Source organism: Pantherophis guttatus, chromosome 8 (genome assembly GCF_059756535.1).
Source record: "Pantherophis guttatus breed Tessera chromosome 8, ASM5975653v1, whole genome shotgun sequence".
In the NCBI taxonomy this organism is placed as follows: Eukaryota; Metazoa; Chordata; class Lepidosauria; order Squamata; family Colubridae; genus Pantherophis; species Pantherophis guttatus.
The window spans coordinates 12,943,826-12,971,820 of NC_142070.1; the positions used below are offsets into that span (position 1 = coordinate 12,943,826).

At 40.8% G+C, this 27,995-nt stretch overlaps 1 protein-coding gene across 3 annotated transcripts in view; it reads left to right on the top strand.

Moving 5' to 3' along the window:
* Positions 1 to 27,995, top strand: part of ARHGAP24 (Rho GTPase activating protein 24) — a 473,398-nt gene that overhangs the window by 115,602 nt on the left and 329,801 nt on the right. For all 3 annotated transcript variants that reach the window (XM_060686979.2, XM_060686980.2, XM_060686978.2), the window contains exon 2: positions 1,135 to 1,334. In XM_060686979.2, coding sequence (XP_060542962.1) covers positions 1,155 to 1,334 — 180 coding nt within the window. In that variant the 5' untranslated portion in view covers positions 1,135 to 1,154. The remainder of the gene's footprint in view (positions 1 to 1,134; positions 1,335 to 27,995) is intronic.

Here is a 27,995-nt window from a genome sequence, read left to right on the forward strand (position 1 = left end):
CCCTGTCAGAACCAATGGGTCGACATTCAGTTGATCTGAAAAAGCCCTTGTGAGAAAATGCTAGGAAGAAAAAAGTAGAAATGGAAGCATTACCTGGGGGAAGTAATATCTGAGTATGGCAAAACTGCCCTTCTAATGTATTTTCTCTTGTATAAAACCAGGCACATCACTAAAAGCTAAAAACCATAAGTCTACATCTGACTTATTCCATGTCATGCGTACAAATTCATTGGAGAAGTCAATGGTGCTAGGAATGGTTAGTGGAAGAAGAAGGGGCAAGCAAAGAACAATTTGGTTTCATAACATCAAATCTGATATAAGGGGACTGGAGGCTAAAACATATAAAGAACGGTTGCTGGAACTGGGTATGTCTAGTTTGATGAAAAGACGGACTAGGGGTGATATGATAACAGTGTTCCAGTATCTCAGGAGTTGCCACAAAAAAGAGGGGGGCAAGCTATTCTCCAAAGGACCTGAGGGCAGGACAAGAAGCAATGGGTGGAAACTAATCAAGGAAAGAAGCAACCTAGAACTAAGGAGAAATTTCCTGACAAGTTAGAACAATTAATCAGTGGAACAACTTGCCTCCAGAAGTTGTAAATGAGCCAACACTGGAAGTTTTTAAGAAGAAATTGAACAACCATTTGTCTGAAATGCTATAGGGTTCCCTGCCTAAGCAGGGGGTTGGACTAGAAGACCTCCAAGGTCCCTTCTAACCCTGTTATTCTATTCTATTCTATTCTATTCTATTCTATTCTATTCTATTCTATTCTATTCTACCCCACCCCACCCCACCCCACCCCACCCCACCCCATCCCATCCCATCCCATCCCATCCCATCCCATCCCATCCTATCCTATCCTATTGCAAAGGTGAACATCGAACAACTGAAAGAATCTGTGCTGGACAGGGTACCATGGAGAGCATTTGCCTAGAAAGTCACCAAGAGTCGGACATGACTAAATGGTTAAAACAACAACCACAAATGTATTTTCTCAGTGTAAACAATCCAAAATTGAATAGTTCAGGTGTTGTTTGCTGTTTCTCTACTCCAATCAAAAGCGATGGGGCTACTCTTTGGAAGTTGAACTAACACCACTCCTTTCCCACACCTTCTTCTTCTTCTCTACCCAGGAGAGGCTGCTGACTTCATTATGGAAGAACACAACGGTTCTGCAGAAAGCTCCCTGCTGAGCCCAGGACGGCATGTTGCCATTAAGTGTGGGTGGCTGAGGAAGCAAGGAGGTTTCGTGAAGACTTGGCATACTCGCTGGTTCGTACTCAAAGGGGAGCAGCTATATTACTTCAAAGACGAAGATGAAGCCAAACCTTTGGTAAGTGCGAAGGGACTGCATGCAAAGGAAGACAGGGAATGTGGGGGTGTGGAAGTTAGTTTTTTTTAAAACCTTGGATCTCTAGATGGGAATACCACTGTTTCAATCTCTTCCACAGGCAGTGGGTTGATATGGAATATGCTGCAGCATCTCTTGGTGCAGGCCAGAGGTGTCAAACTCAATGCCCACGGGCCAGATCAGGCTCACAGGGTGCTTAGATCCAGCCTGCAGGGCCACCCTGGAAACAGCAAAGGACCAGCCCGCAATGCCTCTATCAGCAAAAAACGGAGCTTGGGAGTGCTGTTTTCACTGGTAGAGGGCTGCAGGAGGCCGTCACAGCTGAAAACAGGGCCCGGGGAGGCCGCACACAGGGCCCATTTTCGCTGGCAGAGGATTAGCAAAACAAAGTGAAAACAAAACAAAAGGAGAAATGTTTCCCCTTTTGCATTTGAGCATCCAAGAAGGAAAGGGTTAGGATTAAAGACAAAGACAGGAAAGGTGAAAGGGAAAGAGGAAAGACAAAGTAAAAGAAGGAAAGATAGGAAGAGAGCAAGAAAGGAAGGAAGGAAGGAAGGAAGGAAGGAAGGAAGGAAGGAAGGAAGGAAGGAAGGAAGGAAGGAAGGAAGGGATTATAATGAGAGGGAGGAGGGTCTGAGGAAAGTGCTGCCTTAGTATTTGACCACCACAGGTGCCACTTACATGAGTGACATTGAGCTGGCCTCCCCCCCCCCGACGTCAAACACAACCCTGATGCCGCCCTCAATGAAATCAAGTTTGACACCCCTTTCTTGGTGGCACTGATTTAGGGAAGGAAGAAGTCCAACGAAGACTTCTTCCAAATTTTGCAAGTTTTTATTTTTAACAGATTCTCTCTAGTTGCCAGCACAGCTATAGGGCTTCCAACTTGATATGCTCCTTAGTCTGAAAGTTATGTGGGGTCTGTTAGATCGTGGGAGGCAATGAAGAGGCAGGAGGACAGACAGTAACTTCAGCTCTTTATTTAAGTAAGTGACTTCTGCAAAGGCTTAGCCGGCAGCACTCCCTTTTAAAGGGAGCAGTCTCACCGATTCAGTGACTGACAACGCTTTACATTTCCCTCCGTTTGAATCCACCAATCAGTGGCGGGCCCTGTTTGAATCCACCGATCAGTGGTGGGCGTGCAAATGTCCAGCTAAACCCGGACCTTAGTGAAGCCTACATCCCTGGCTTCACTTGCTATTTACATATATAACAGGATCATAAGGGAGAACTTGTTGTGTTTTCTGTTTCTTATACTCTCCTGCCAAATGCATTTTGTTATGGAATCAGCTCAGAGAAAAGTCTGGGAATTTTATAAAGTTAAGAGCAGTATATTTGGGTGCTCTGGCATGTTTACGGAAGGTGATACCGGGATAGCAAAACTGGAGAAATGACATTTGTACACATTCAAAATTGAAGAGAGTGTTGGAATTCAAATGTGACTTAAAAAAAAAACCTCGACTGGTTTCTTCCTCTATTCAGCTATGGTGGTTATTCTAATGAAGTTCAAAATGAGATAATTAGTTTCTGGGTCCCTTTGTGATTCTCAAACATTAAATCACTTTGATTCAGAGTCCCTTTGATATGTGGTGTGAGTTTTGAACTCTATAAATTGCACGTGCTTTCCTTTCAGAATTGCCAAGGTTGGTCATACTGTTAAGCAAAGTAACACAGTCACTGTGCTGATATTGAGAGAACACCATGTTTTTGGCAATAAAATAAAACTGTGTATGCCCATACATAACCCTGGGATACAGTCAAAGTTAGGATTAGGGGCAGTGGTGAAATGTAAAATGTGTTACTACCGGTTCTGTGGGCGCGGCTTGGGGGGTGTGGTAATATAATTCTCTTTCATTCTCAAAGAGTGAAGATTAGTATATTGGTATAGCAGGATTTTTAATTTTAATTTTCATTAATTTTAATATTACAGGTGAATTTTCTTGGCCAATGTCTGAAAGAGATGGAGCTGATAGTGATAGTAGAGATGATGATGATGGTGGTAGTGGTGGTGTATTTGACCAAATATCTCATTTCTCCATCATACTTAAGAGTGATCAGTACATCGATAGCAATAGCAAGAGCACTTAGACTTATATACTGTATTTTTCTGTGTATAAGACGCTACTTTTTCTTTAAAATATTTACTTGAAAATGGAGGGGCATCTTATACACAGGAGGCGTCTTATACACATGCCAGATGAGCCTCTATCTTATATGCAGTTCTATCATTCCTCTCTATTGTAGTTATTTCCTGTATTACATTGCCACTCTAGGTTTCATCTCTATTGTTTCTGTGATATATTTCCTGTTCTTGTTGTATTACTCATTCTCACAACATGGCTTCTGCACAGTGATGGCTTGTAATGTACAAGAAACTACATGGAACATGGGGGCGTCTTATACATGGAAGCGTCTTATACATGGAAAAATACAGTACCACTTCACATTGCTTTATAGCCCTCTCTGAGCAGTTTACAGAGTCAGCCTATTGCACCCAACAATCTGGGTCCTCATTTTACCAACCTCAGAAGGATGGAAGGCTGAGTCAACCTTGAACCTGGGTGTAATTCGGACTGTCAAATTGCAGGCAGCCGGCAGTCAGCAGAAGTAGCCTGCAGTACTGCATTCTAACCGCTGTGCCACCACGGCCTTAATCCATGGATGGATTTACTTGTCGAAATACACTTTTAAACATTTTAAGTGTGATCAGTATTTTAAAAGCTTAAAATAAAACAAAATTAAAAAAATCTGTAGCCATGCAGAATCTAAAATTGTACTTCCTCCTAGAATCTGCTCGTTTCTCTTGTTGAGATTTTAAAAATTTGCTATGGATCCCAGCCTTGACGTTATTTCTGAGCAGAAAATGTAACCACTCACTTGCACATTTAGAATGCAGGTGTTGGTTCTCAAATAGGCATGAGATAGGAATAGGTTATTGATTTGTGGTATACGTGGTGAGATTTTCCTCAAAAAAACGGGAAAATAAGCTGAACCGAGCACAATTCTTTGTGAAATGATGTTTTTCAAAATGGTGACCATGAAAGAAATGGTCAGATTAGTCCAGGCTAATTTATGGTTTTTATAGGTGACCAAAGCATCTTTAGCTGCTATTTCATTTTGCTCTCCTTCTTCCTTCTCCACCATTTTTTAAACCCATAAATGATATGGAAACCAATAGTTTTCATCGTTCCATTCTAAATACCATCTCCTTGAATGCCAGTTGATTATGTGACATTTAAGGCACCTGGACTTTTCAGAAGCAAATGCTGTTCAAGAGGAGCCAATTTAAAATGGAAATCTCCTTTGACCATTCACATAAAGGAAGAAGAAGAAGAAGCTACTCTAATAGTTTTTACAAAGTAAGAGCAACTTAATTGACCAGAATCATTTCTTAATTCTGAAAAGATGAATGCCAGCCCTCACTTGATGATAGTATTTATCCCGTTGCAAAGTCCAAGGTGGGTTAGACATACGAATGTCTGGCGAAGCATCTGAAGGCAGAACAAGAAGCAGTGGATGGAAACGTAGCAAGGAGAGAAACAACCTAGAACTAAGAAGAAATTTCCTGATAATTAGAACAATTAATCAGTAGAATGACTTGCCTCCAGAAATTGTGGGTGAAAAAGATGATATGGTGCTAGGCTAAAACATAGAAAGAATGGTTGCTGGAATTGGGTATGTCTGGTTTAATGAAAAGAAGGACTAGGGATGACATGATAGCGGTGCTCCAATATCTCAGGGGCTGCCACAAAGAAGAGGGAGTCAAGCTATTCTTCAAAGCACCAGAAGGCAGGACAAGAAGCAATGGATGGAAACTAATCAAAGAGAGAAGAAGGAAAAAAAAGGAAAGAAGAAACCTAGAACTAAGGAGAAATTTCCTGACAGTGAGAACAATTAATCAGTGGAACAACTTGCCTCCAGAAGTTGTGAATGCTCCAACACCGGAAGTTTTTAAGAAGAGACTGCACAACCATTTGTCTGAAATGGTATAGGATTTGATAGGGATTGGACTAGAAGACCTCCAAGATAACTTTCCAACTCTGTTATTCTGTTATTAACAGATTTATAATATTGTTCTAATATATTGTAACTGTTAACTAATCTGAATGCTTTGCTGGATCTGTTTTGCACCCTAATCCTTTAGGAGACATTATCCATTACCGGTTATCCCTGCTATGATGAACAGCCCATCTTCGATATTCTTAATGAGCCTTGCCATCTGGTATGGGATTCTCCACTGTGAAACATGAAGGTACATCAAGATACATGGATAATTGGAACACCGGCACTCTACCAAACATTCTTCTCCTCCTTCCTCCTTCTTCTCTACAGCCACGGATAATAATACTTTACAATTACCAAATGCAGGAGAATATCTGTACATCTCACATACTACACATTGGTTATAGAGGAACTAGTTTTTCCTTTCTGCCCTTGAAAAATTCTTGAGGAACACTGAAAGAAAAAAACCCATAATGAAGCATATCATGTTACAAATGGTTTGATCTGTCCCCGTCCACACACACACACAAACACAGCCAGCCGAGGGTTAAGGAAACACTTTGGAACACACCCAGTTTCTTTATCTCCAACTTGGCAGTGATAGACACACCGTCTGCCAAGTGCCTTTATTTTCACAGAAAAACAGAAAGATTAATACTCAGCTTCCAAATGTCCAACAACAATAAATATTTCTCTCAGCAGTTCCGAACGAGGCTTTAGTGACTATCCAAGGTTAGTTTTGTTCGTCACAAGGATCATTGACCACCACCCTCTATTATATAGTCTCTGGGGTGTGGTCCAGTGACTCAGTTCTAATCCCTAGCACGCCTCCTGAGCTGCTGCAATCCTTTATCACGCCTTCGGAGGCGTGCGTCCAGGAATGATGTTTCTCCATCACTCTGATCCGAGCCACCTGTCTCTCTGCTAATCTCCTCTCCCTCGGCCGGCACCTGAGACAATGCCAGAGGGGAGGGGCCTGAAGAGGGAGGCCTGGCTGACTCCTCTTCCTCATGCTCGGAGCTTTCTTCCTCCGATGGGACAGGCTCAGAGGGCGGGGCCACAACATGGTTTTTGCTTTCTTGTCTCAGAAAGCATGTAGAAAAGCAGCACGAAAACTGCAAACAGAGAAGAACAAGTTAATGCAACATGACGACAAATCATTTTTGAACGATTTTTGAACTCGAGAAGAATACCAACATTTGAATTTTTCCAAGACTTTGCTCTATTTCATTACAATGGGCAAGGATTGATCCTCATTGTTGCCCTGGTCATTTTATTCCTCTCTCTCTTCGTGTGTTTTATTTTGATTATACATGAGCTTTGAAGCTCATATAATCAGTGAATATTTAGTATGCTCCAAATTCATAATACAATCATTGTTTGAATGTAGCTGACTAGAAAGTGTTTGTGGTTCTGTTTTGGAACAGAACTACGGATTTCCCAGCATATTTGGTCTGCCTTTAGGGCTGGGAGGAGATAGACAGAAATCCCATGGTTCTCTACCATTCATTCTGGCTGTCTTTTTAAAAGATCCTTGCAGGCTGAGTGCTGATATGGACAGTTTCAGTTTTAGCTGAGAGCTACAAGGAACAAAGCTTTGGTCGCCACAATATAAAAAAAGATGTTGAGACTCTAGAAACAATGCAGAAAAGAGTAACAAAGATGATTAGGGGACTGGAGGCTAAAATGTATAAAGAAAGGTTGTTGGAATTGGGTATCTCTAGTTTAATGAAAAGAAGGACTAGGGGTGACATGATAGCAGTGTTCTAATATCTCAGGGGCTGCCACAAAGAAGAGGGAGTCAAGCTATTCTCAAAGCACCTGAGGGCAGGACAAGAAGCAATGGGTGGAAACTAATCGAGGAGAGAAGCAACCTAGAACTAAGGATAATTTTCCTGACAATTAGAACAATTAATTGGTGAAACGATTTACCTCCAGAAGTTGTGGAGGATTTTTAAGAAAAGATTGGACAACCATTTGTCTTACACGGTATAGGATTTCCTGCCAGAGCAGGGAGTTGGACTAGGACAGGGATGTCAAATTCAAGGCCCGCGGGCCAGATCTGGCCCATGGGGTGTTTAGATCTGGCCCGTGGGGCTACCATGGAAACAGCAAATGATTGGCCCACAGTGCCTCTGCCAGTGAAAACAGAGCTCAGGAGGGCTGCCCACGGCCCTCCCGAGCTTGCTTTTCACTGGCAGAGGGTTGCAGGAGGCTGTTGCAGCCGAAAACAGCTCGGGAGCCCGTTTTCACTGGTAGAGTGCTCAGGCCACCACAGGCGTCTCCGACATGAGTGATGTCAAGCTGGCCACACCCAGCCTGGCCATGCCCCCCACAGCCCCCTCTCTCTGAGATCAAACACAACCCTGATGTGTCCCTCAATAAAATCAAGTTTGGCACCCCTGGACTAGAAGATCTCCAAGGGCCCTTCGAACTCTATTATTCTGTTCTGTTCTGCCTGAAATACTTTTAACACTTTTGACATGAGATACATTCTTGAAAACACTTTTGCAATATATTTATAAAATCACATGCAGAACCAAACAGAGAAATATAAATGTATCATAGAATGTTTTCAAGAATTTTTCTCATTCCCTACAATTGTAGAAGCAGCTGTGAGATGAGCATAATGTTAACCCGGTTGGAACTTCCTTTTTTTTTTTTTTAATTTCCACGCTACGATGGTATCACGAACATGACAAAACCTGGAGGTTTCTCCATACAAGAACAGCTGTCATCTCTACAAATGACCTCCCATCCTCATGGTCTTTTCAGTGTTCCTTTCCCCCTGAAGGAATATACAGTAGACACTCACAGTTGTCAGGTCATGTGTGACCCTCAGCTGTCATTTTGTGGTCTGAAGGATATATGAAGTCTTCAAGAGAAATCAAAGTATAAGGGTCACCAAAGAAAAATGTTGACCATCCCAACCTTTAAAAAAAAACTTCTGACAATCTGCTCATTTCTATACGCCTTCCTCTCTTACAGTTTAAAGGTCTATTCAGTTTCTTGAAAAACATAGAAACGTAGATAACAGATAAATCTGGGACTCTCAAGATTTCACCATCCAGTTTCAGAAACAGCACAGGCTTAAATTCAGATATCCACGCATTCTGTGGCGATAATTTGATGGGACGTTCACTTCCCAATCAGTCTGATCTTTATGGCCCTTAAACTGTATTTGCACATCTTCCACTGGTATTAAGAATTGTCTTGCGAATAAAAGTACATCATCTATGGTTTAATTAAGCTGCACTTTGCCAGATGTCCTTGGGTGAGAAGCTTGTCTTTTATGGGTAAAGCAGGTTTTACAGGGCCCTTATTTTGGCGAAATACATACTTTCCATCTCATCTAATTTGTGTAGAAAATTCATTAGCAAGAGAAGTCCATTGTAGACATCTGTTAGGAGTTAATGGAGAACAACTGCCTGAGTTCAGCTAAATTTTAATTAAAATAATTTAAAACTTCTAATGGATCTGTTAAATAGAAATGAATGCGATCATTACATAAATTACATAAATCAAAATGGGAAAACCCACATAGCTCTGGTTATTCGTGGGTAAATGAAAAAAGCCTTATGGCAGGGTAAAGGTAAAGGAAAAAGTTCCCCTCGCACATATGTGGTAGTCGTTCCCGATTCTAGGGGATGGTGCACATCTCTGTTTCAAAGCCAAAGAGCCAGCGCTATCCGAAGACATCTTTGTGGTCATGTGGCCGGCATGACTAAACGCCAAAGGCGCACGGAACGCTGTTACCTTCCCACCAAAGGTGGTCCCTATTTTTCTACTTGCATATTTTACGTGCTTTCGAACTGCTAGGTTGGCAGAAGCTGGGACAAGTAATGGGAGCTCACCCCGTTACACGGCAGTAGGGACTCAAACCGTTGAAGTGCCAACCTTTCGATCGACAAGCTCAGCGCCTGAGTCACTGAGCCACCGCATCCCATTTTTTTTTTTACCTTTATCTTTGGCAGGATAGTTTTGGGTAAAAAACAGAAAAGAAAAAAAACTTTGTCTAAGACAAGGCTTACAGTCAGGTAAATGTATAGAGAACTGAACTGCAGTCTAAGGATTCAATTAGATATGGTACGGGAGAACTCTAATTAAAATCTGCATTAATCAAAATTGTAGCTATGGAGACAGGAGTCAAGGGACACGAAGGTTCACGGAGGTGGATTTTTTTCCTCCCATTTTAAAAACTGTCCCTTAAAAAGTAGAAATTGAGGGGAAAAAGTTAACCGTTCATAAAATATCTGTATTTTTTGTTCAGAAGGCAGAGATTCAGAAATCATTTTTGCTAAAAAAAGAAAAAAGAAAGAAAAAAGAAAAAGAAAAAGAAAAGTGTTTTAGCCTCCACATCCTGATCCTATCTTTCCTTCCTGGGTTGGATTATTGTTTCTTTGAAAAAATGAGAATCTTCTTGTATAATCTTATCTGTGTTTACTCACAAACATGTCTCACTCACTTAGGCCCTTCAAGCTTTGAAAAACTCTTTTGTATTAAATACTGCAATGTTTTCAGAGTTTGAAAAAGGAGAGACCAATTTTTTTTCCCGGTGGGAGACATATTTATCTTCAATCATTTATATATATATAAATTTATATTTGCTGATAAAGAAATAAAGGGAGACTAGTATACTGTAGATCTATTAAACTCTCATCAGCTAGCCATACCCTTACTCGGATTTGAACTTGGGCTACCTGCATATTAGGCAGTTGTATTAACCTCTGAGCCACAGGGTCTCCTCCCTTTATCAGCTTGAGCCAGGGGAGAGATTAAGTGTTTTTCTGTCGACACACCTGGTCTACCCCAATATGCAGTATGCTCCCTCCCATATTGGGGTAGACCAGGTGCTTCGACAGAAAAACACTCAGATGTTTGGCAACTGGTTCATATTTATGACCGTTGCTGTGTCCCAAGGTCATGCTATCCCCTTTTGCAACCTTCTGACAAGCAAAGTCAATGGGGAAGCCCAATTCATTTAACAACTGGGTTACTAATTTATCAAACCGCAGTGATTCACTTAACAACTATGGCAAGAAAGGTTGTAAAATTGGGCAAACCTCACTTAATAAATGTCTCACTTAACAACATGAATTTGGGGCTCATAAACTGAGGGTTACCTGTCCTGGCTGAGAATGTTGGCTCCAACCAGGAAAAATTCAGTTTCAGTTTCTAGCTACCTTTTGCAAAGTCACCTCTGAGCCCAGTCAAAGTAAAAAGCATAGAGGCTTAAACATAAAATAAGAGTCAGAACCATCGCTTTCAAAAACCAAGACCAAAACAGCTTCAGAAGAAAAAAGCTTTTCAACCCTAGAGCAAAAGTGAAAAGCCAAGAGAAACAAGTTATTCTAAAAGATATAGTTTAAAGAAGGGGATCTTATGGCTTTCCAGATGTTGCTAAACTACAACATCTTTCACCCTGGGCCATGATGTGGTAATTGCTGGGATGATGTTCAGTAACATCTGGAAGACACAGCAGCAGATTGAAGCAAAGAAAAACATTTTATTACGTACTTAAAAGGCCAAAAGTTTGATCAATCTTTCCGGAAAAAGCTATTCGTAACCAGAGTGCATGTACATGGAGCTGTTTGATTCATTTTATGAAGCAGCAGCATTGGAAGGAATCTTAAATTCCAATAAAGGAGAATATTCGTAGCTCAGGGTTGAAAGGAGGGGTCCTTGGTGCTCTCTGGGCTTGGTTGTTTTCTTGCAGATGTTGTAAAGTTTCCGAAAGATGCCCTAATTAATTCATGAGCCATGAGCCGAACTTCAAAAGAAATACAGTTATTTATTAGGAGCACCATTTCGGCAATATTCGGATGCAGTTAGAACTAATCCCACGTAGATTTACGTTCTCCTATGACCCTGTCTCTCCCCTCCTCTCTGGCCATGTCATAAATCACATTCTCCAATTAACCACTTTGGCTGGCTGTGAAATCCAACACCCTCCTTCTGATTGCGGTCAGGAAGAATGTATGGAATGCACTTCAGTTAGGGAAATCAATCAGCTCTATCAGTTCTCCCTCCCCCCTGCTCATGGCAACTTGAAAGCTTTGCAAGTTGACAGACGTTTCAATACAGCGCTGATGATGTTTTTTTTAAAGTTTTTTTTATTTTTTTAGACAAACAAACAGTTAATAAATCAGTCATTCCTTCCATGTGACATCTCGGTGTTCTCTCCAAGAATTCTTCTTTTTGTTGTTTCTTCTATCTTCATTCTCGCCTAATCCATTACAACAATTCATCACTAACACAATATTCTAATTGTAGCATTTTTTATACATAACTATTAATTTACTTATTTATATCTCTTTTCTAACCAATGGTAAAATTGATTCCATATCTTAAAGTATTCTGAATCTTCTCTTTCTTTAATCATCAAAGTCAATCTATTTATTTCTGCACAGTCTAATTTTTTTTTAATTACTTCTCTTTCCAAAGGTATTTTCTCTGCTTTCCAATTTTGTGCATAAACAATCCTTCCAGCTGTTGTTACATGTATAATCAAATAGATATTTTCTTTACTATTTTTCAAGGGAGCAAACTTTGAGTGCACGCAGAGCTAAGAGCAAAGTGTTGAGTTTGCTGAAGGTTACAAGGAGAGTCAATTCTCCCCTACAGCCATCCTGCTCCTTTTTCTCATTCCAGTCACTTCTCCTTGTCGAATGTTTATCTTGTAGTCTTTTTTTCCCACATGGTTTTCTACTCTGCGTATAAAAACAGTTGAAGATGACAGACATTTCTCCCTCTAAGTGCAAGGTCAAGTTTCATGTTCAGCAAACAAAAACAGAGAGCTTGATTTAGGTCATTCCCACATTTTGAAGAAGGAGCTCTTGTTATGGCTGGGTAACACTGGGAATATGAAAAATGAGATGGAATCCAGCAGGGAAGTAACGAGACAGTATCTACAATGCCGCATTCGACTTTGAACATTTAATTTTCTTTTTCTAATGTTTCGTATAAGATAATATTGCTTTCACTTCCACTTTGTCATATTTGGAACCACATCAGAAGTGTTGGAGGGCTAATTGACAGCACCAGGCACTGATGCCAAGATGTGGCTGGTTGTATTATTCCTGCCAAATCGGATTGTATACCGTGCGGTTGGCTTAAACCCTACCTGTGTGAGCCACGATCCTAATTTTTTTTTTTTTCAAACATGGTTTGGCAAAGTCAAGATTATTTCTGGAGAAGGCAGAAGGAACACTCACAGGTGAAGTCAACTTTGAAAATTCCTTCAGATTCGCAAGTTTTATTTAAAATGGTAGCTCTCATCCGTAACGTTCTTATATTGTATTGGAATGTGTAACATTTGTGCTCGTATTAATCATCACACACTCTACGTTTAGTTTGGAATCCAGCTACTCAAGATTGTAAGCAGTTTTATGCAGGGGTGGGCTCCAAAAATTTTAGCAAGGGGTTGTCTGCCCAGTTGCTGGGTGGGCGTGGCTTAGTTGGTCTGCTGCACCACAGCGGGGGGGTGGGTGGCATTTTTGCCCTCCCCAGGCTCCAGAGGCTTTTGTCAAGCCTCTGGGAGGGCGAAAACAGCCTCCCCAGGCTCTAGAGGCCATCTGAAGGCCAGTAACAGGCCCATTTCCAGCCTTCCTGAAATTCCAGTAGGCCCATTTTTCGCCCTCCCCGAGCCTCCGCACGTGCCCTGCACTTACCTGCATCCAAAACGGGCTGCGTGGGAACTCCTGGGAGGGGCAAGGTGAGTGGGGCCAGCCAGGAGTGGGATTTGGGGGTTCTTCAAACTGCACAGAATCTTACCTGCAGGTTCTCCTGAACCCCTGCAAGCCCCCAGAAGCCCATCCCTGGTTTTATGGGAATTCTTCTTCACTATGGCAGATACACCTTCCTGAATCCTCCAAACAGAAGCATATTGAAATCAGGTTCTAATTTTTAAAAACTTTAAAGTAGACTTTATTGGAGAAAACACCCTTCAAGGGGGCCGATTTCCGCTACCAGTTCACTTGAACTTCTCCAAACCGGCTGAATACTACTTCTGGTGCTCTCTGAGCTTGGTTGTTTTCTTGGAGACGTTTCATTACCAAACTAGGTAACATCATCAGTGAAAGCAGGGAGTTGGGTTTGCTCTCATTTTATATTCTAGTTGCTTGTTCTGCCTGTGTTGGTGGGAGTGGTCTTGATGGTTATTTGGTTGTTTACTGTTAGTTTGTTTAGCAGTTTCTTGATTGGAGTATTTGTTGCTTCTTGATTGTTAGTCTAATATTAATCTCTGCACATCTGGGTGTTGATTGCTGGTGGGGAGGTGATTCTTTTTGTTCCCTTTTTGGCTTGTTGGTTGTCTCTTTTGAATGGTATGTAGATGTTGTTTATCTCTATGTGTCTGTTGATGTCTGATTGGTCTGAGTGTCAGGCTTCCAGGAATTCTCTAGTGTTTTTTGACTTAGCTTGATCTACAATGGTTAATTTCCCAGTTGAAACTATGGTTAAGTCTCTCCTTGTGTTGTGAAATTAAGGAGTTTTCATTGTGTTTCTGACTACTATTTGGTGTTTATGAATAGGCTTCTGCCTGTTTGTCCTACATAATGGCTGTTGCCTTCTAGAATTGATGATATTACCTAGTTTGGTAATGAAACAACTGCAAGAAAACAACCAAGCTCAGAGATAACCAAGGACCCCTCATTTCAACCCTGAGCTACAAATATTCTCCTCAAAAGGTCTATTAGAAAGAGAGAAACCTCTGGGTCATTTCACCAGTTGATTAAGTCCTTCCTATTTTGAATAAAGGGATGCAGTGGCTCAGTGGCTATGACACCGAGCTTGTCAATCGAAAGGTCAGCAGTTCAGCGGTTCGAATCCCTAGTGCTGCGTAACAGGGTGAGCTCCCATTACTTGTCCCAGCTTCTGCCAACCTAGCAGTTCGAAAGCACACAAAAAATGCAAGTAGAAAAATAGGGACCACCTTTGGTGGGAAGGTAACAGCGTTCCGTGTGCCTTTGGCATTTAGTCATGCCGGCCACATGACCACGGAGACGTCTTCGGACAGCTCTGGCTGTTCGGTTTTGAAACGGAGATGAGCACCGCCCCCTAGAGTCAGGAACGACTAGCACATATGTGCGAGGGGAACCTTTACCTTATTTTGAATGAACGATTCACATGAATTATCCTTGGACTTTCACTCTTGTTCTGAAGCAGAAATGCACAGCTTCTTTGGGTGAGGGGGATTGGATGGGTGGGGAGGAGGCTGAAAGCTATACTTGACCAGGGACTATGCTTCAGAAAAATGAATAGGTCTGACTCCAAAATTTAAATTTAATAACAATACCGTGATTCCCCATGTATCTAATAATTTTGAGTTACGCTCAAAACTTCTGGTGAGGGAACCTTGGTGCCACAGATAGTATAACCCTAGTCTATAGATTTTTATTCAGTGTCCCTCTCTTATTTGAAGGGGGAAAGAATTGAATCCCTACTCTAAGTTAGTCAGAGAATTCCAAGATGAGTAGAACTCTTGATTGACAGATTTTAGGAGAGATTAAATAGCATTGCGGTAAAAGAAATAACAGGGAAATCTCCTCAGGCTTTCTACTGTTCAGTAATAGAAAAGGATGTTGCATATTAATATCCTTTCTCCTGAAGCAGTCTTTTCCTTCACGGAAGGCAGGGAAAATATAGTCATAATAAATCTTATCTCCGACATTTTGTCAGGATTAGGTTATCCCCTTTTAATGCCATTTAATATCAGATAAGTGTTGTGCTCTCTGAAAGGGAATATAAGGTGGGGGTGGAGAGTGATGGCTCTAAAAGAGAATTTGAAGTGGACAATTGTCTGAAAAGCCTCACCATAAGAAAATGACATTTTAGCAGAAAGTTCAAAGATGCATTTAGATTGTTCAAAAGACTTTACACTTCTGGTGTTAAGAATATAAAGATCTTATATATATTTATTTATTTATTTATTTATTTATTTATTTATATATGTCTTTGGTTATTTGGGTTTTCTCCCACGTAAAATCCCGCGAAAACCTCAGAAAACATATATATATATACACCAGGGGTGGGTTCTAAATTTTTTTACTACCGGTTCTGTGGGCATGGCTTATTTTGTGGATGTGGCTTGGAGGTCATGTGACTAGGTGGGTGTGGCTAGCTGGTCAGAGTCATTTCTGGAAGGTCCTCGCACTTACGACCAGTCCTCGCACTGACGACCCGATTCATTTGTTTGCTTTTAACACTGATCAGCTGTAGGGCGGCCCTTTGAAGCCCCGCGGCAAGAGTTTAAACAGTTTTTTTCCCTCTAGTCATCAGCTGGGACTCAGGAGGCAGCAATAGATTGGGGGTGGGACCAAATAAAAGGTAAGAATAACGTGGGTGGGGGGTGGGAGGGCGGGGGGGAGAACCGGTTCGGTGATGTCATATCGTCACCGCTATCGGCTCGGCCGAACCGGACCGAACTGGGAGGAACCCACCACTGATACACACATATACACACACACTGCTCAAAAAAATAAAGGGAACACAAGCAGAAGACATCCAAGATCTGAATGAATGAAATAGCCTTATTAAATACTTTGTTCTTTACATACAGTAGTTTATACACTGCTCAAACAACTAAAGGGAACACAAAACTACTGTATGTAACGAATAAAGTATTTAATAAGCCTATTTCATTCATTCAGATCTCGGATGTCTTCTGCTTGTGTTCCCTTTATTTTTTTGAGCAGTATATATATGTAAAAAGTTAAAATCTTGGGTGTTTTCCCGCGTCATTAAAAGTCTGTTAGTTAAAATGCTTAAAATCCTGGCTAAAATCCCAGTTTAAAATCCTCCAAAATCCCAACAAAACACTTTGTAAGGTCTTTTGAAACTCTGGCTAAAATCCTAACCAACACTTTAAAAGTTTTCTTTTTGGCAACGTTTCGACAAACTCTCTAACTTGTCATCATCGGGCCCCTACTTTCAGTTTAGAAGCTTTACAATATACAATATATATATATATAGTGTATATGTATGTATTGTTTTTAGTTGTTAGTTGTAAAGTCGTGTCCGAGCCATTGCAACCCCATGAACAACGTTCCTCCAGGCCTTCCTGTCCTCTACCATCCTCTGGAGTCCATTTAAGATCATGCCGACTGCTTCAGTGACATTCAGCCACCTCATTCTCTGTCGTCCTCTTCTTCTTTTGCCCTCAATCTTTCCCAGCATTAGGATCTTCTCCAGTGAGTCCTTCCTTCTCATTAGGTGGCCAAAGTATTTGAGTTTCATCTTCAGGATCTGGCCTTCTAAACAGCAGTCAGGGTTGATTTCCTCTAGGACTGACCGGTTGGATCGCCTTGCGGGATCCAACCGGTCTCTCAGGAGTCTTCTCCAGCACCAAAGTTCAAAGGCCTCAATTCTTTGACGCTCAGCCTTCCTTATGGTCCAACTTTCACACACACACACACACACACACACACACACACACACACACACACACTTATTTTAGCCATTGTCTATCCACTGCAGGATGAAGGACCCTTCTGCGTATTTCCAAGCTAAGCCACACACACACACACACACACAATTATATATGCAGAATTATAGAATTATAACAATTTAGTGTTAAAATGATATATCATACAATATTTTTCCTTTTATTTTTTGTATTTTTTTCCACCTTTTCAAAAAAGCATTTTCTATGTGTTATTTTTTTTCCCTTTCCTTTGACAATTTCTATATTTCTATCACAATATTTTTTTTGTGTGTATGTTCTGCTCTTTTTCCTTTGCTTTTTTATTGTTATTTTACAAGCCATTGAAAAAAAGAATAAATGTTTATGTACATACATGCAGGCCTAAATTTTTTAAAAAAATTATTCCATAGTTTTCAATGTTCTTGGTATAGAAGATGGGAAAGAGATGCATCTTTTGCATGTCATCTGTGCCTGCTAGAGATTATTTGATCTCTCCATGGTTGGCCACGCTGTAAATGAAAACCGCACCTCATTATTTCTTGTTGTGTGCTGGTTGTTACTGCGAAAGACAAAGACCTTTCCTTCTGCTCCAATTATATGTGGGTGTTATATTTATATTCCAAAACCAGCACCCAGGAATTTCAGCAATCCTGTTTTAAAATAGCAATCAAGATTTTCCTTTCCATTAGTGGCAAAAAGGTTTTGTGATAATAGGTCCAATTTCGCCATGAATCAAAACAATCCATTTATCTGACAACATTAAAAGTGTGGTGCGCGAAGGATCATCACAGCCAATCTGGGTGGGACCAACGGAGGAGCTGGCATCCCGGTGTGATAAAAGCTGTGAAGGATGGAAATTGCTGAATAGACTCTGCACGGGTACAACAAGAGCCAGAGACATTCTGAACAAATGGGGCTATCCAGATGCTTCTGCTCTTTGCGATTGTGGTGACATGCAGACAACAACACATATGGATTGGGGCCTTTTCTGCCCCAATCAGTGTACACTTGAGAATATCATGGCAGTGTGACAGACACAATTAATGATGCTAGTTTAATCTGTTTAATCTGTACATATTTTAATCTTGTATTTTATGTTCTAAATGTTATGTTGTATGGTATATCTTCTTTTAATTGCGATGCTTCTGACACAAATAAACAAACAAACATCTATCCACTCATGGGTTTGCATTTTCATTTTTTAAAAATTTTTATTCTTTTCATTTGCTTTCTTTTTTTCTTAATTTCGTTGGAATGACGGCAACACTGTAAGATGTAATTGTGCAAAGTGGGTGAAAACATCTAAAAAGTGCTATGAGGTTTCTTGAGTTTGGAGGGAGGATCTTAAAAATTCCTTAAAAATTATGTGAAGCCTATATTGGGGCTTCTAGTACAATATAGGTAGTCCTCAACGTAGGACCACGATTAAGACCAGAACTTCTATTACTAAGCAAGATGGTTGTTAAGTGAGGTATGGCTCATTTTACAACCTCTTTGGCCACAGTTGTTAAGTGAAACACATAGTTATTAAGGAAATCCATCTTTCCACCATTGACTTGGTCTCCATTTATGACTTCCCAGCTGGCTTGTAATAAAATATTAATGTTCAGGGAAACAATTATAGCAATCATTTTTTATTTTCTCTTTCCACTTTACCACATTTGAGAGAAAATGGATTAGAGCAAACCAATCCAGGAAAATAAACACATGGAAGTACAAGGCATTCGTAGTATTCTGAAATAGAAGTAAGTTTGATTAATAGACTTTTGTGGCATTTTATTTGAAGTCGCTTCAAAGATGCTTAAGTTTTCAGATATTTGAATTAATAGTTTGGGAATAAAGCGAGTGTAACTCTTCAGGGATGTGGTGGCTCAGTGGATAAGATGCTGAGCTTGTCGATCGTAAGGTCGGCAGTTCAGCGGTTCGAATCCCTAGTGCTGCTTAATGGGGTGAGCTCCTGTTACTTGTCCCAGCTTCTGCCAACCTAGCAGTTCGAAAGCACGTTAAAAAAATGCAAGTAGAAAAATAGGGACCATCTTTGGCGGGAAGGTAACAGCGTTCTGTGTGCCTTTGGCATTTAGTCATGCCGGCCACATGACCATGGAAAGGTCTTCGGACAGCGCTGGCTCTTCGGCTTTGAAACGAAGATGAGCACCGCCCCCTAGAGTCGGGAACAACTAGCACATATGTGCGAGGGGAACCTTTACCTTTACTCCAGAAAAAGAAACACATGGATGTACAAGGCAATCATAGTATTCTGAATTAGAAGTAAGTTTGATTAATAGACTTTTGTGGCATTTTATTAAGTTGCTTCATAGATGCTTAAGTTTTCAGATATTTGAATTAATAGTTTGGGAATAAAGCGAATGTAACTCTTCCGAAACTGTCGGATTGCAACCACTGATCGTGTGAGCTAAGAAAAATAACTTCTACAACAAAGTTTAATCCCTGCTTTAGTTAATTTCCAAGCATTGTGAGCTTTCTCGCATTTTCCAAGAATTCCATAAACTGCTAAACATTTATTTGAAAGAGTAACAAAACATCCTCATTGCTAGTGAATACAATGTTCTTAATTTTATTTTCCTTTTGAGTGTTTGAGGAACATCTACTCAATCTTAACATCCTTTTCAATTTTCTGTGAAAGTAAAATATTTTTTTTTCTTTAATGGTTGCAGATAACAAAGTTACACTCTTTTAAACACATTTTTCTACTTTAGAAATGATTTGGAGCATCTAGAATCAAAACTGAATTGAGGACAATGTCACCTGTACCCTGTTTCTTTTCATCCAAGCTTAGGTGATGCAATCTTCTTTCTAATTAATTCCCTGGTTATTTGGTTGTATTATTTCATTTTCTTCTCCATGTGATGTTTTAATGGAGAATTTGAGTATACGTTCACCAAGAGTAGCCTTCCTGAGCTTCTTTGTTTAACTCAATATCCTTTTTGCACTTTCATGTTTCTAAGTACTGAACATCCACTTATTCTGAATGTGAGAGACGTGGTATTATATCACACAATACCGGCACTTAGATAAATGTCCATTACAGATATAGAAATTGGACTTGAAAAGCTTCTTTTCCCCCCCTCTGAGTGTTCCAACCTTGTTTCTTAAAAGTTGTTGAGTACGCAACTCAGCTCATTGAATAGGATCAATTCTAGGCTACGAAAAACCTGTTGGAAGTAACTATATCCTATTGCATCTTGTTGTAATATTCTTTCTGGCATTTATTTCGGAGACAAAGAGTTTGAAAGCTAATGTATCTGGCATTCTGAATCATGCAGTAGCTCGTTACAAACCCTGTGTTATGAATTATTCTGCCTGTTTGGGAAGTTTGAAATCATTTTGCACTATGGATATGAGCTGTGTACATTGTATTAAAAAGTAGCTATGTGTAAAAAACTGCAGCTATGGTTCACCACTAAACTTCTATTCAGATGTGAATAGGGTTATAATGAGCCACTACAGGTACCCCTCAACTTACAACAATTCACTTAGTAAATGTTCAAAGCAGTGGTGAGATTTAAATTTTTTTACTACCGGTGCTGTGGGTGTGGCTTGGTGGGCGTGGCATGGCTTGGTGGGTGTGGCTTGCTGGGCATGGCAGGGGAAGGATACTGTAAAATCTCGATTCCCTTCCGATCAGCTTGGACTCGGGAGGCAGAGAATAGATGGAGGCAGGGCCAGTCAGAGGTAGTATTTACCGGTTCTCCGAACTACTCAAAATTTCTGCTACCGGTTCTCCAGAACTGGTCAGAACCTGCTGAATACCACCTCTGGTTCAAAGTTACAACGGCACTGAAAAAAAAAAAACATAACCATTTTTCACAGTTGCGACCTTTGCAGCATCCTCAGACGCTTGGCAACTGGTTCATATTTATAACTGTTGCTATGTCAAGTGATCACCTTTTGTGACCTTCTAACAAGCAAAGTCAATGGGGAAGCGAGATTCACTTAAAAACCAGGATACTAACTTATCAACCACAATGATTCACTTAACAGCTGAGGCAAGGAAAGCCGTAAAATGGGGGTGGAACTCACTTAACAAATGTCTCACTTAACAACAGAAATTTTGGGCTCCTCTGTGGTCATAAGTTGAAGACTACCTGTACTCTGTTCCTGTATTTGGCCACTGTTTCCAGAGTGCATAGCCAGCACAAAAGCTAAAAACTAAGTTATTGAAAGAACAAACTGTTGTGTCAACTCGCAAAGCATTTCTAGTCTGCTCTTGAGTTGTCATGGGCAGAAGGGAGGGAGATCTGTCGGAGCAGTTCAGCAGCCACGTTCACAAGCACATTCCACGCATACCTTCCTCCAAGGTTGGCTCTGAGATTACCAGAGCCAGTTTGTGAGCCCGCGAAAGTGCCTTGTTGGAGAATGTGATTTATGACACAGCCTGAGAGGAGGGGGGAAGCAGGGTCATTACTGTAAATTACGTGTGGCAGAGTTGACTACACATGGGAAGCTGCCGACATGTTGCTCATAATAAATAACTGGATTTCTTTTGAAACTTGGCTCGAGGTTCATGGGTTAATTAGGGCATTCGTCAAGAGCCCTGACACTGTGATTATTTTTCATATGTCATTAATTCTTCTCTTGATGCAAAATTATGGATCATGTTCAGCATATTTTCAAATGAAATTTCATTTCTTAAATGCCGATAGCATAGAAACTGGGGTTTTTTGAATGGCTGCCAAGCACTTCTGGTTAAGAACTGGGGACACCATACTCATTTCCTACTTTAGGATTATAAATGGGACTAGCTGCATACAATATCAGAAGACTCCAGATAATGAAGTAGCTGCAATCAGGCAATATGGCTGTTGCATTTCTTTAATGTAGTATAAAGATTCCTAATTCAGGATGGGATTCTGCCTAGATTGCAATCATTTTTTCTAACTCCACCTTAGTTGGGGAGTAAAAGTGCCTGTGACTTCGTTGGAAATTTCACATCCTTAAATGATTCCCAGCCTTTGGCAAATAGTGCAGAAATATGCTCTTATACACAGCAATATGGTTTGCCATATAAATTGTGCTGCCATAAGAAAGAAACTTTAGTTTTCTGTAAACCAATCAGCCCTATTCAGACTGGCAATTGTGTCTTTCTGGACTATAACAGAGAATAATGAGCTAATAAGGTAATGGTTTTGAATTTAGACTGAGAAGATCCAGGTTCCCATGAATTGGTTGATTTGGGTCAGTCAGTCTTTCTCAGGGTAACTTGGTTGAAAGATAAGGAAAAGTTGGAAGTCAGAGTGCTATGTATAGAGTAGAGTAGGATAGGCTAGGATAGGATAGGATAGGAAGGATAGGTTAGGCTAGGCTAGGCTAGGCTAGGATATAGAATAGAATAATAACTTTATTGTCACTTTGAATGTACACTAATCAGCATACATTAAAATGAAATTTCATTGCACACAGCTCTCAAAGGGTCACCACTTCCAATATACACTACATAAATATGGCTAAATAACTAATAAATAAATAAATAAATACATACATACATTCATACATACATACAAAATTATGCATATACCAGGGGTGGTATTCACTTACCTTCGCTACTGGTTTGCAAATGTGAGCGCGTGTGTACAGGACCTTCCGCGCATGCACAGAACATCAAAAACGGGACATGATGATGTCAGGGTGGGTGGGCGGAGCCTGCTGCGTTCACTACTGGTTCACCCAAACCAGGTAGAACCGGCTGAATGCCACCACTGGCATATACCCACATATATAATATAACACAGAGAATATGCCACATAATATGACACAGAGAAAATAATAGTCTACTCCGGATGTATATATGTATATAGCGAGAGAAACGAATCTTGTGAGTTTACCAGACGGATAGCATAGGGAACAAAGCTGTTACAGAATCTAGTAGTCCTGCTAGAAATACTTTGAAACCTCCTCCCAGAAGGAAGCAACAGAAACAGACCGTAAAGCGAGTGTGTGGGGTCTCTAACAATGCTTTGAGCTCTAATCACATAGTGTTTATAAACAGAATCTTGAATGACAGGAAGTGAATTTCCTATAATCTTCTCGGTTGTCCTTACCACTTTCTATATGGACTTTCTATCTGAGGCACTGCTGCCAGCAAATATTGCCTGAATGAAAAGAAAAATATATTATCCTGCTACGCTTATGTCTTGATTGAGCAATTGTATTTTCTTGAATAGATATATTGCTGAACAGTTATTCCTTCTACTTTAAACTGGAAGAAATCTTCCCTTTTGGTACTGATACCTGGTTTTTCAACTTATTAAAGATCTCGTTGTCTCCATTTAAAAGTCTCATTGCCTCCAATATACCTCAATTTATTAAAGATCTCATCATCTCCATTTACTTCCAACTTTCTTAGTCTTCCCTTCCTTCCTTGTTCTTCATATATTTTTGCAAACCAGTCTTCTTTCCACTTCACTGTATGATCAATATACTTCAATGTATTTCTTTTGCACTCTTTTATATTCAATCAACATTCATTCAGCACTCATTCATTCTTGATCTAGCTTAACCTCTACGTGAAGCCATTGGGCAAGGTCACCTGATGGTTTGGGATGAGGTATTAGCTTTATCTCTACCATCCAAGAAATGCTATGAATGTTCTTTCCCAATGTCCAGAGCTGACACAGAAGGGGGGTGGGTGGGTGTCAAGCTATTCTCCAAAGCACCTGAGGGCAGGACAAGAAGCAATGGATGGAAACTAATCAAGAAGAGAAGCAACCTAGAACTAAGGAGAAATTTCCTGACAGTGGAAACCATTAACCAGTGGAACGGGTTGCCTTCAGAAATCTTGGGAGCTTCATCACTGGAGGTTTTTAAGAAAAAATTGGATAGCCATTTATTGGATAGTCCAGAATAGTCCAGGGTCTCCTGCTTGTTCAATGAGTTGGACTAGAAGACCTCCAAAGTCTCTTCCAACTCTGTTCTGTTATTCTTTCTTTGAATGCTTCATTTTTCAGACCTGACCTCCTTGAATTATTATAAAGTAGAACATTTGCTGTAAATTATATGGTTTTCCCAGCCAGCAGCTGACATCAACTGCATCCAGAATACATGGATATTCTCATTCCCCAACCAACAAATTTAATGTCACCCCAAGCATTCCATATATCAGCAAATACAGGAAATAACCAAGGGGCCATTGCACGTTCTTGTATAATTCTCTGCTCAGGGTTCAACTATTTGCTAAGCATTCTATATATTTTCACCCATGTTTATTCTCATGAAATGCTACCTATTCTTATCACATTAAGCAGTCATCCTTCAGCTCCATACTAATAAAAACATCCCATAATTTAGAATGGTTAATTCTTTTTTTTTTTAAAGTACAATGAAGTTTTTTTCCCCCCTCACATTTATTTATTTCTAAAAAAGCAAAAAATGTGGTCTTCCTCTGATACTGGCATTAAGCCATCCAGCAATTCCCAAAGATGACTTGTGGCAGCTCTTGCACCCTTTGGATTAAAATTCAACCACACTTTTTACAGCATATTCGATAAACTCATTCCCTGGAGTTTTTCAGTCTTGCCACTTTTCTCTTTGGATAGAGGAACAATGGTAAAATTCTTCCAATTGTCAGGATGGGATATGGATAGGGGAATAGGGAATGGATAGGATAGGAATGAGAAGGAAGGACTCACTGGAGAAGAACCTAATGCTGAGAACGATTGAGGGCAAAAGAAGAAGGGGACGGCAGAGAATGAGGTGGCTGGATGGAGTCACTGAAGCAGTTGGCGTGAACTTAAATGGTCTCTGGGGGATGGTAGAGGACAGGAAGGCTTGGAGGAACGTTGTCCATGGGGTCACGATGGGTTGGACATGACTTCGCAACTTAGAAAAGGTTAGGATAGGATAGGATAGGATAGGGGATGGGATAGGGGAATAGGGAATAGGGAATAGGGAATGGGATAGGGGAGGGGAGGGTAAGGGAGTGGACGGGAGGGGAATAGGGAACAGGGAACAGGGAACAGGACAGGACAGGACAGGACAGGATAGGATAGGGGATGGGATAGGGGAATAGGGAATAGGGAATGGGATAGCGTAGGGTAGGGTAGGGTAGGGTAGGGGAATAGGGAATAGGGAACAGGGGACAGGACAGGACAGGACGGGACGGGACGGGACGGGACGGGACGGGACGGGACAGGACAGGACAGGACAGGACAGGATAGGATCAACTTATTCTCCAAAGCACCTGAGGGCAGGACAAGACGTAACTGACAGAAGATCATTAAAGGGAGATTCAGCCTAGACCTAACGAGAAATTTCCTGGCAGCAAGAACAATTAATCAGTGGAATGCCTTGCCCCCAGAAGTTGTGGGTGCTCCATCACTGGAGGCTTTCAAGAAGAAACTTGACAGCCATTTGTCTAAAATGGCATAGGATTTCCTGTCAGGGGGAGGAGGTTGGAGTAGAAGGCCTCCAAGCTTGAATCTCTTCAAGCCGTATTATTCTGTTCTATTTCATGAGCAAACCACATCAATATTTTAAGATGTATTAAACTGCACAAGGTATTCCTGCAGCTTTACATATTTCAACGTTCTTACAGCATTTATGGCTTTTTCTCCCTGTCATTTTTTAACCTTGAGCACTATAGTTTCAATACTCATTTCAACTCCACTCTTTGAGAAATTCCAACATTCCTGCACTTCAGTTTAAACCCAAATTCTTTTACTACTTTTATTTCCAGTTTTTCTTTCTTTTAATTTAAGTTTCTGGAGACTTCTGGTTTAGCTCTTTTTACCTAAATGTCTATGGAGATTCTCAGTCATCCAGGTCATGGTTGTCCCAAAGGTGCTTTTTCAAGAGGCAACAGGACTTTCTGGTTTTTCTTTGAAGACATTTCGCTACTCATCCAAGAAGCTTCTTCAACTCAGAGCTGAAGAAGCTTCTTGGATGAGAAGTGAAACGTCTTCAGAGAAAAACCAGAAAGTTCAGTTGCCACTTGAAAAAAAACACCTTTTTTACCTACTTCCAAACCAATTATTTTCCAACAAATTCATTTTCTGTCTTTTTAATTTTAAACATGTATTGCTCATTTAGCTACTTTATTTACAACCAATTCCTTCTTTCTACATATATGCAATATATGTCTAAAAGGTTCACCCATCATTGTCCTAGAATATTTCATTCTTCTAGGAGGGGGTTGGGTGCTAACTTCCTACAATCATATATCAGGTTTCCTTGGGATCACAATCATTACAAGAAATTCTAAATAAAACCAAACTTGGTCAAGCAGTAGAGTATCAAAAAAAAAAAAAAGAAACAAACCTCCAAAAACCCAAAGGAAGATCAATAAGGCTTTTCTGAGCCATTAAAGCATATGTCTGCTGCTTGTTAATTAGTCCTAATGCCAGGGACAAGATATCTGGCAACTAAAGAATGAAGCCTACTTAAGAGAGTCATGCATATATAGAGTAGTTCGGGCAGACTGAAATCTATACCGCAGAAAGATTTGTATTTAGCATATCCCTCGGGTATTGCAAACACACGAAGAATGGTACTATTTTGTGTCATACGGCTCTGAAGATCACCTCTTACTCAGAAAAGGAGCCCTTTGGAGTTCATTAATGTATCCCTAGTCTTTGAGAACATTAAGATGATGGCCCCTCTAATTGCTTCCTGCTAGAAATATAAGCTTTTATTGCTTCCCCTAAAAGGAAGAGGACACAAGGACCACCTTGTTATCTAGCGTGCTATGGTTTGGTTTGTCCGAAAAGCTGCCGGGGAAGATGTCATGCAGCCTTCCCAGATCTGGTGTCTTTTTTATTGTACCCAGGGCCTACACCAGGGGTTGGCAACCTTAAACACTCAAAGAGCCACAAAGTCCCTAATTGGAAGCCCCCCGTTCAATTCTAGAGCCAACCGGAAGTCCGGTTCCCCCCACAATAGTGTCTCCTCCTAGCTCGGCGTCCTTTTTCCTCTGCCAACCGGAAGCCCGGTTCTCCCACCATAGTGTCTCCTCCTAGCTTGGCATCCTTTTTCCTCTACCTATCCTAACTGAAAGCCCTATCAATTGTGGAGCTGACTGGCGACAGGGAGCCACAGCAGAGGGATGAAAGAGCCACATGCGGCTCCAGAGCCACAGGTTGCTGACTCCTGGCCTATACCTATAAGTCCCAAATCAACATGGTGACCCATGGTATATCGTTCCACCCCCCCGCCCAAAGGGCATCCAGCATTGACCTTCCTACATGTCAGTGCTAAGATAGACACCTCTAGCAATAGAGAATATATCTAACTGGAAATTGAATGGTTGGGTTCTTGATATTCGCCGAGCATGATGGTTTTCTCGCAGATATTTCTAGGTAGTGTAGGAAGTTAAAACCCACCCCTCTCTCGTAGAAAAATGAAATATTTTAGGAAATATTAAAAGGGCAGAATATCTCCCCTAAAAGGGAGGCAGAAACTCAGCCCCCCCCACCTTTGTTAATGGGTTATTAAGGCCTGAGCCAGTCCATTCTACATAACAAAGATCTCCCTCCTTCAGGCAGAGCCATTTAATTGCCCTTCATTGCATCACCCAGCAAGATTCAACCAAACGTAACACAGAGACAACCTAAAAGGCTAGCTATGACCTCTGACAGCAACCAATCAGGATATTCTTCCTGTGCCACAGGAAGTTCAAAGCCAGAGAGGGTATAAAACCAGGGACTCTCAGCATCTTTTCCCTTTTTTTGGCCCAAGCTCTCGAAGGCATGTGATCCTGTTCATCAATAAACCTTCTTTCCAAGCAACTTCCATGAATCCAGTGTCTTTTCCCCCACTTGGAATTGAACCCACAAGGATATTTCTTCCAACAGTAGATAACATAAACAGTGCATGGAAGAGTGGAGCTCCTGGCTGTTTATATATAGATTGCCCGGCCAATCTTGGTTCAACTTTGGTTTCTTTCTTGATGATTCCTTGATTAGGATATCATTCTTCCCCTTTGATGTTCTCAAATAAATAGGGAATAGCACCAGTTCAGAGAAGAAACCACAACCTAATCAAGGAATCATCAAGGAAGAAACTTCAACCTAACCACATTGGCAGGACAATTTACCTACCTACAGCCGCAAATCTCCAGAGATTCTCCTGTTTACTGGACATATATGTATTTCTAGAAACTACAGTAACAAATGTAAACCACTTATGACCATTTTGGTCTGTACCTTAGTCACGTACGAAGTGGTTGACCAGTTTCCCTTTTCAAAATTCACTCTAAAAAATAAAAC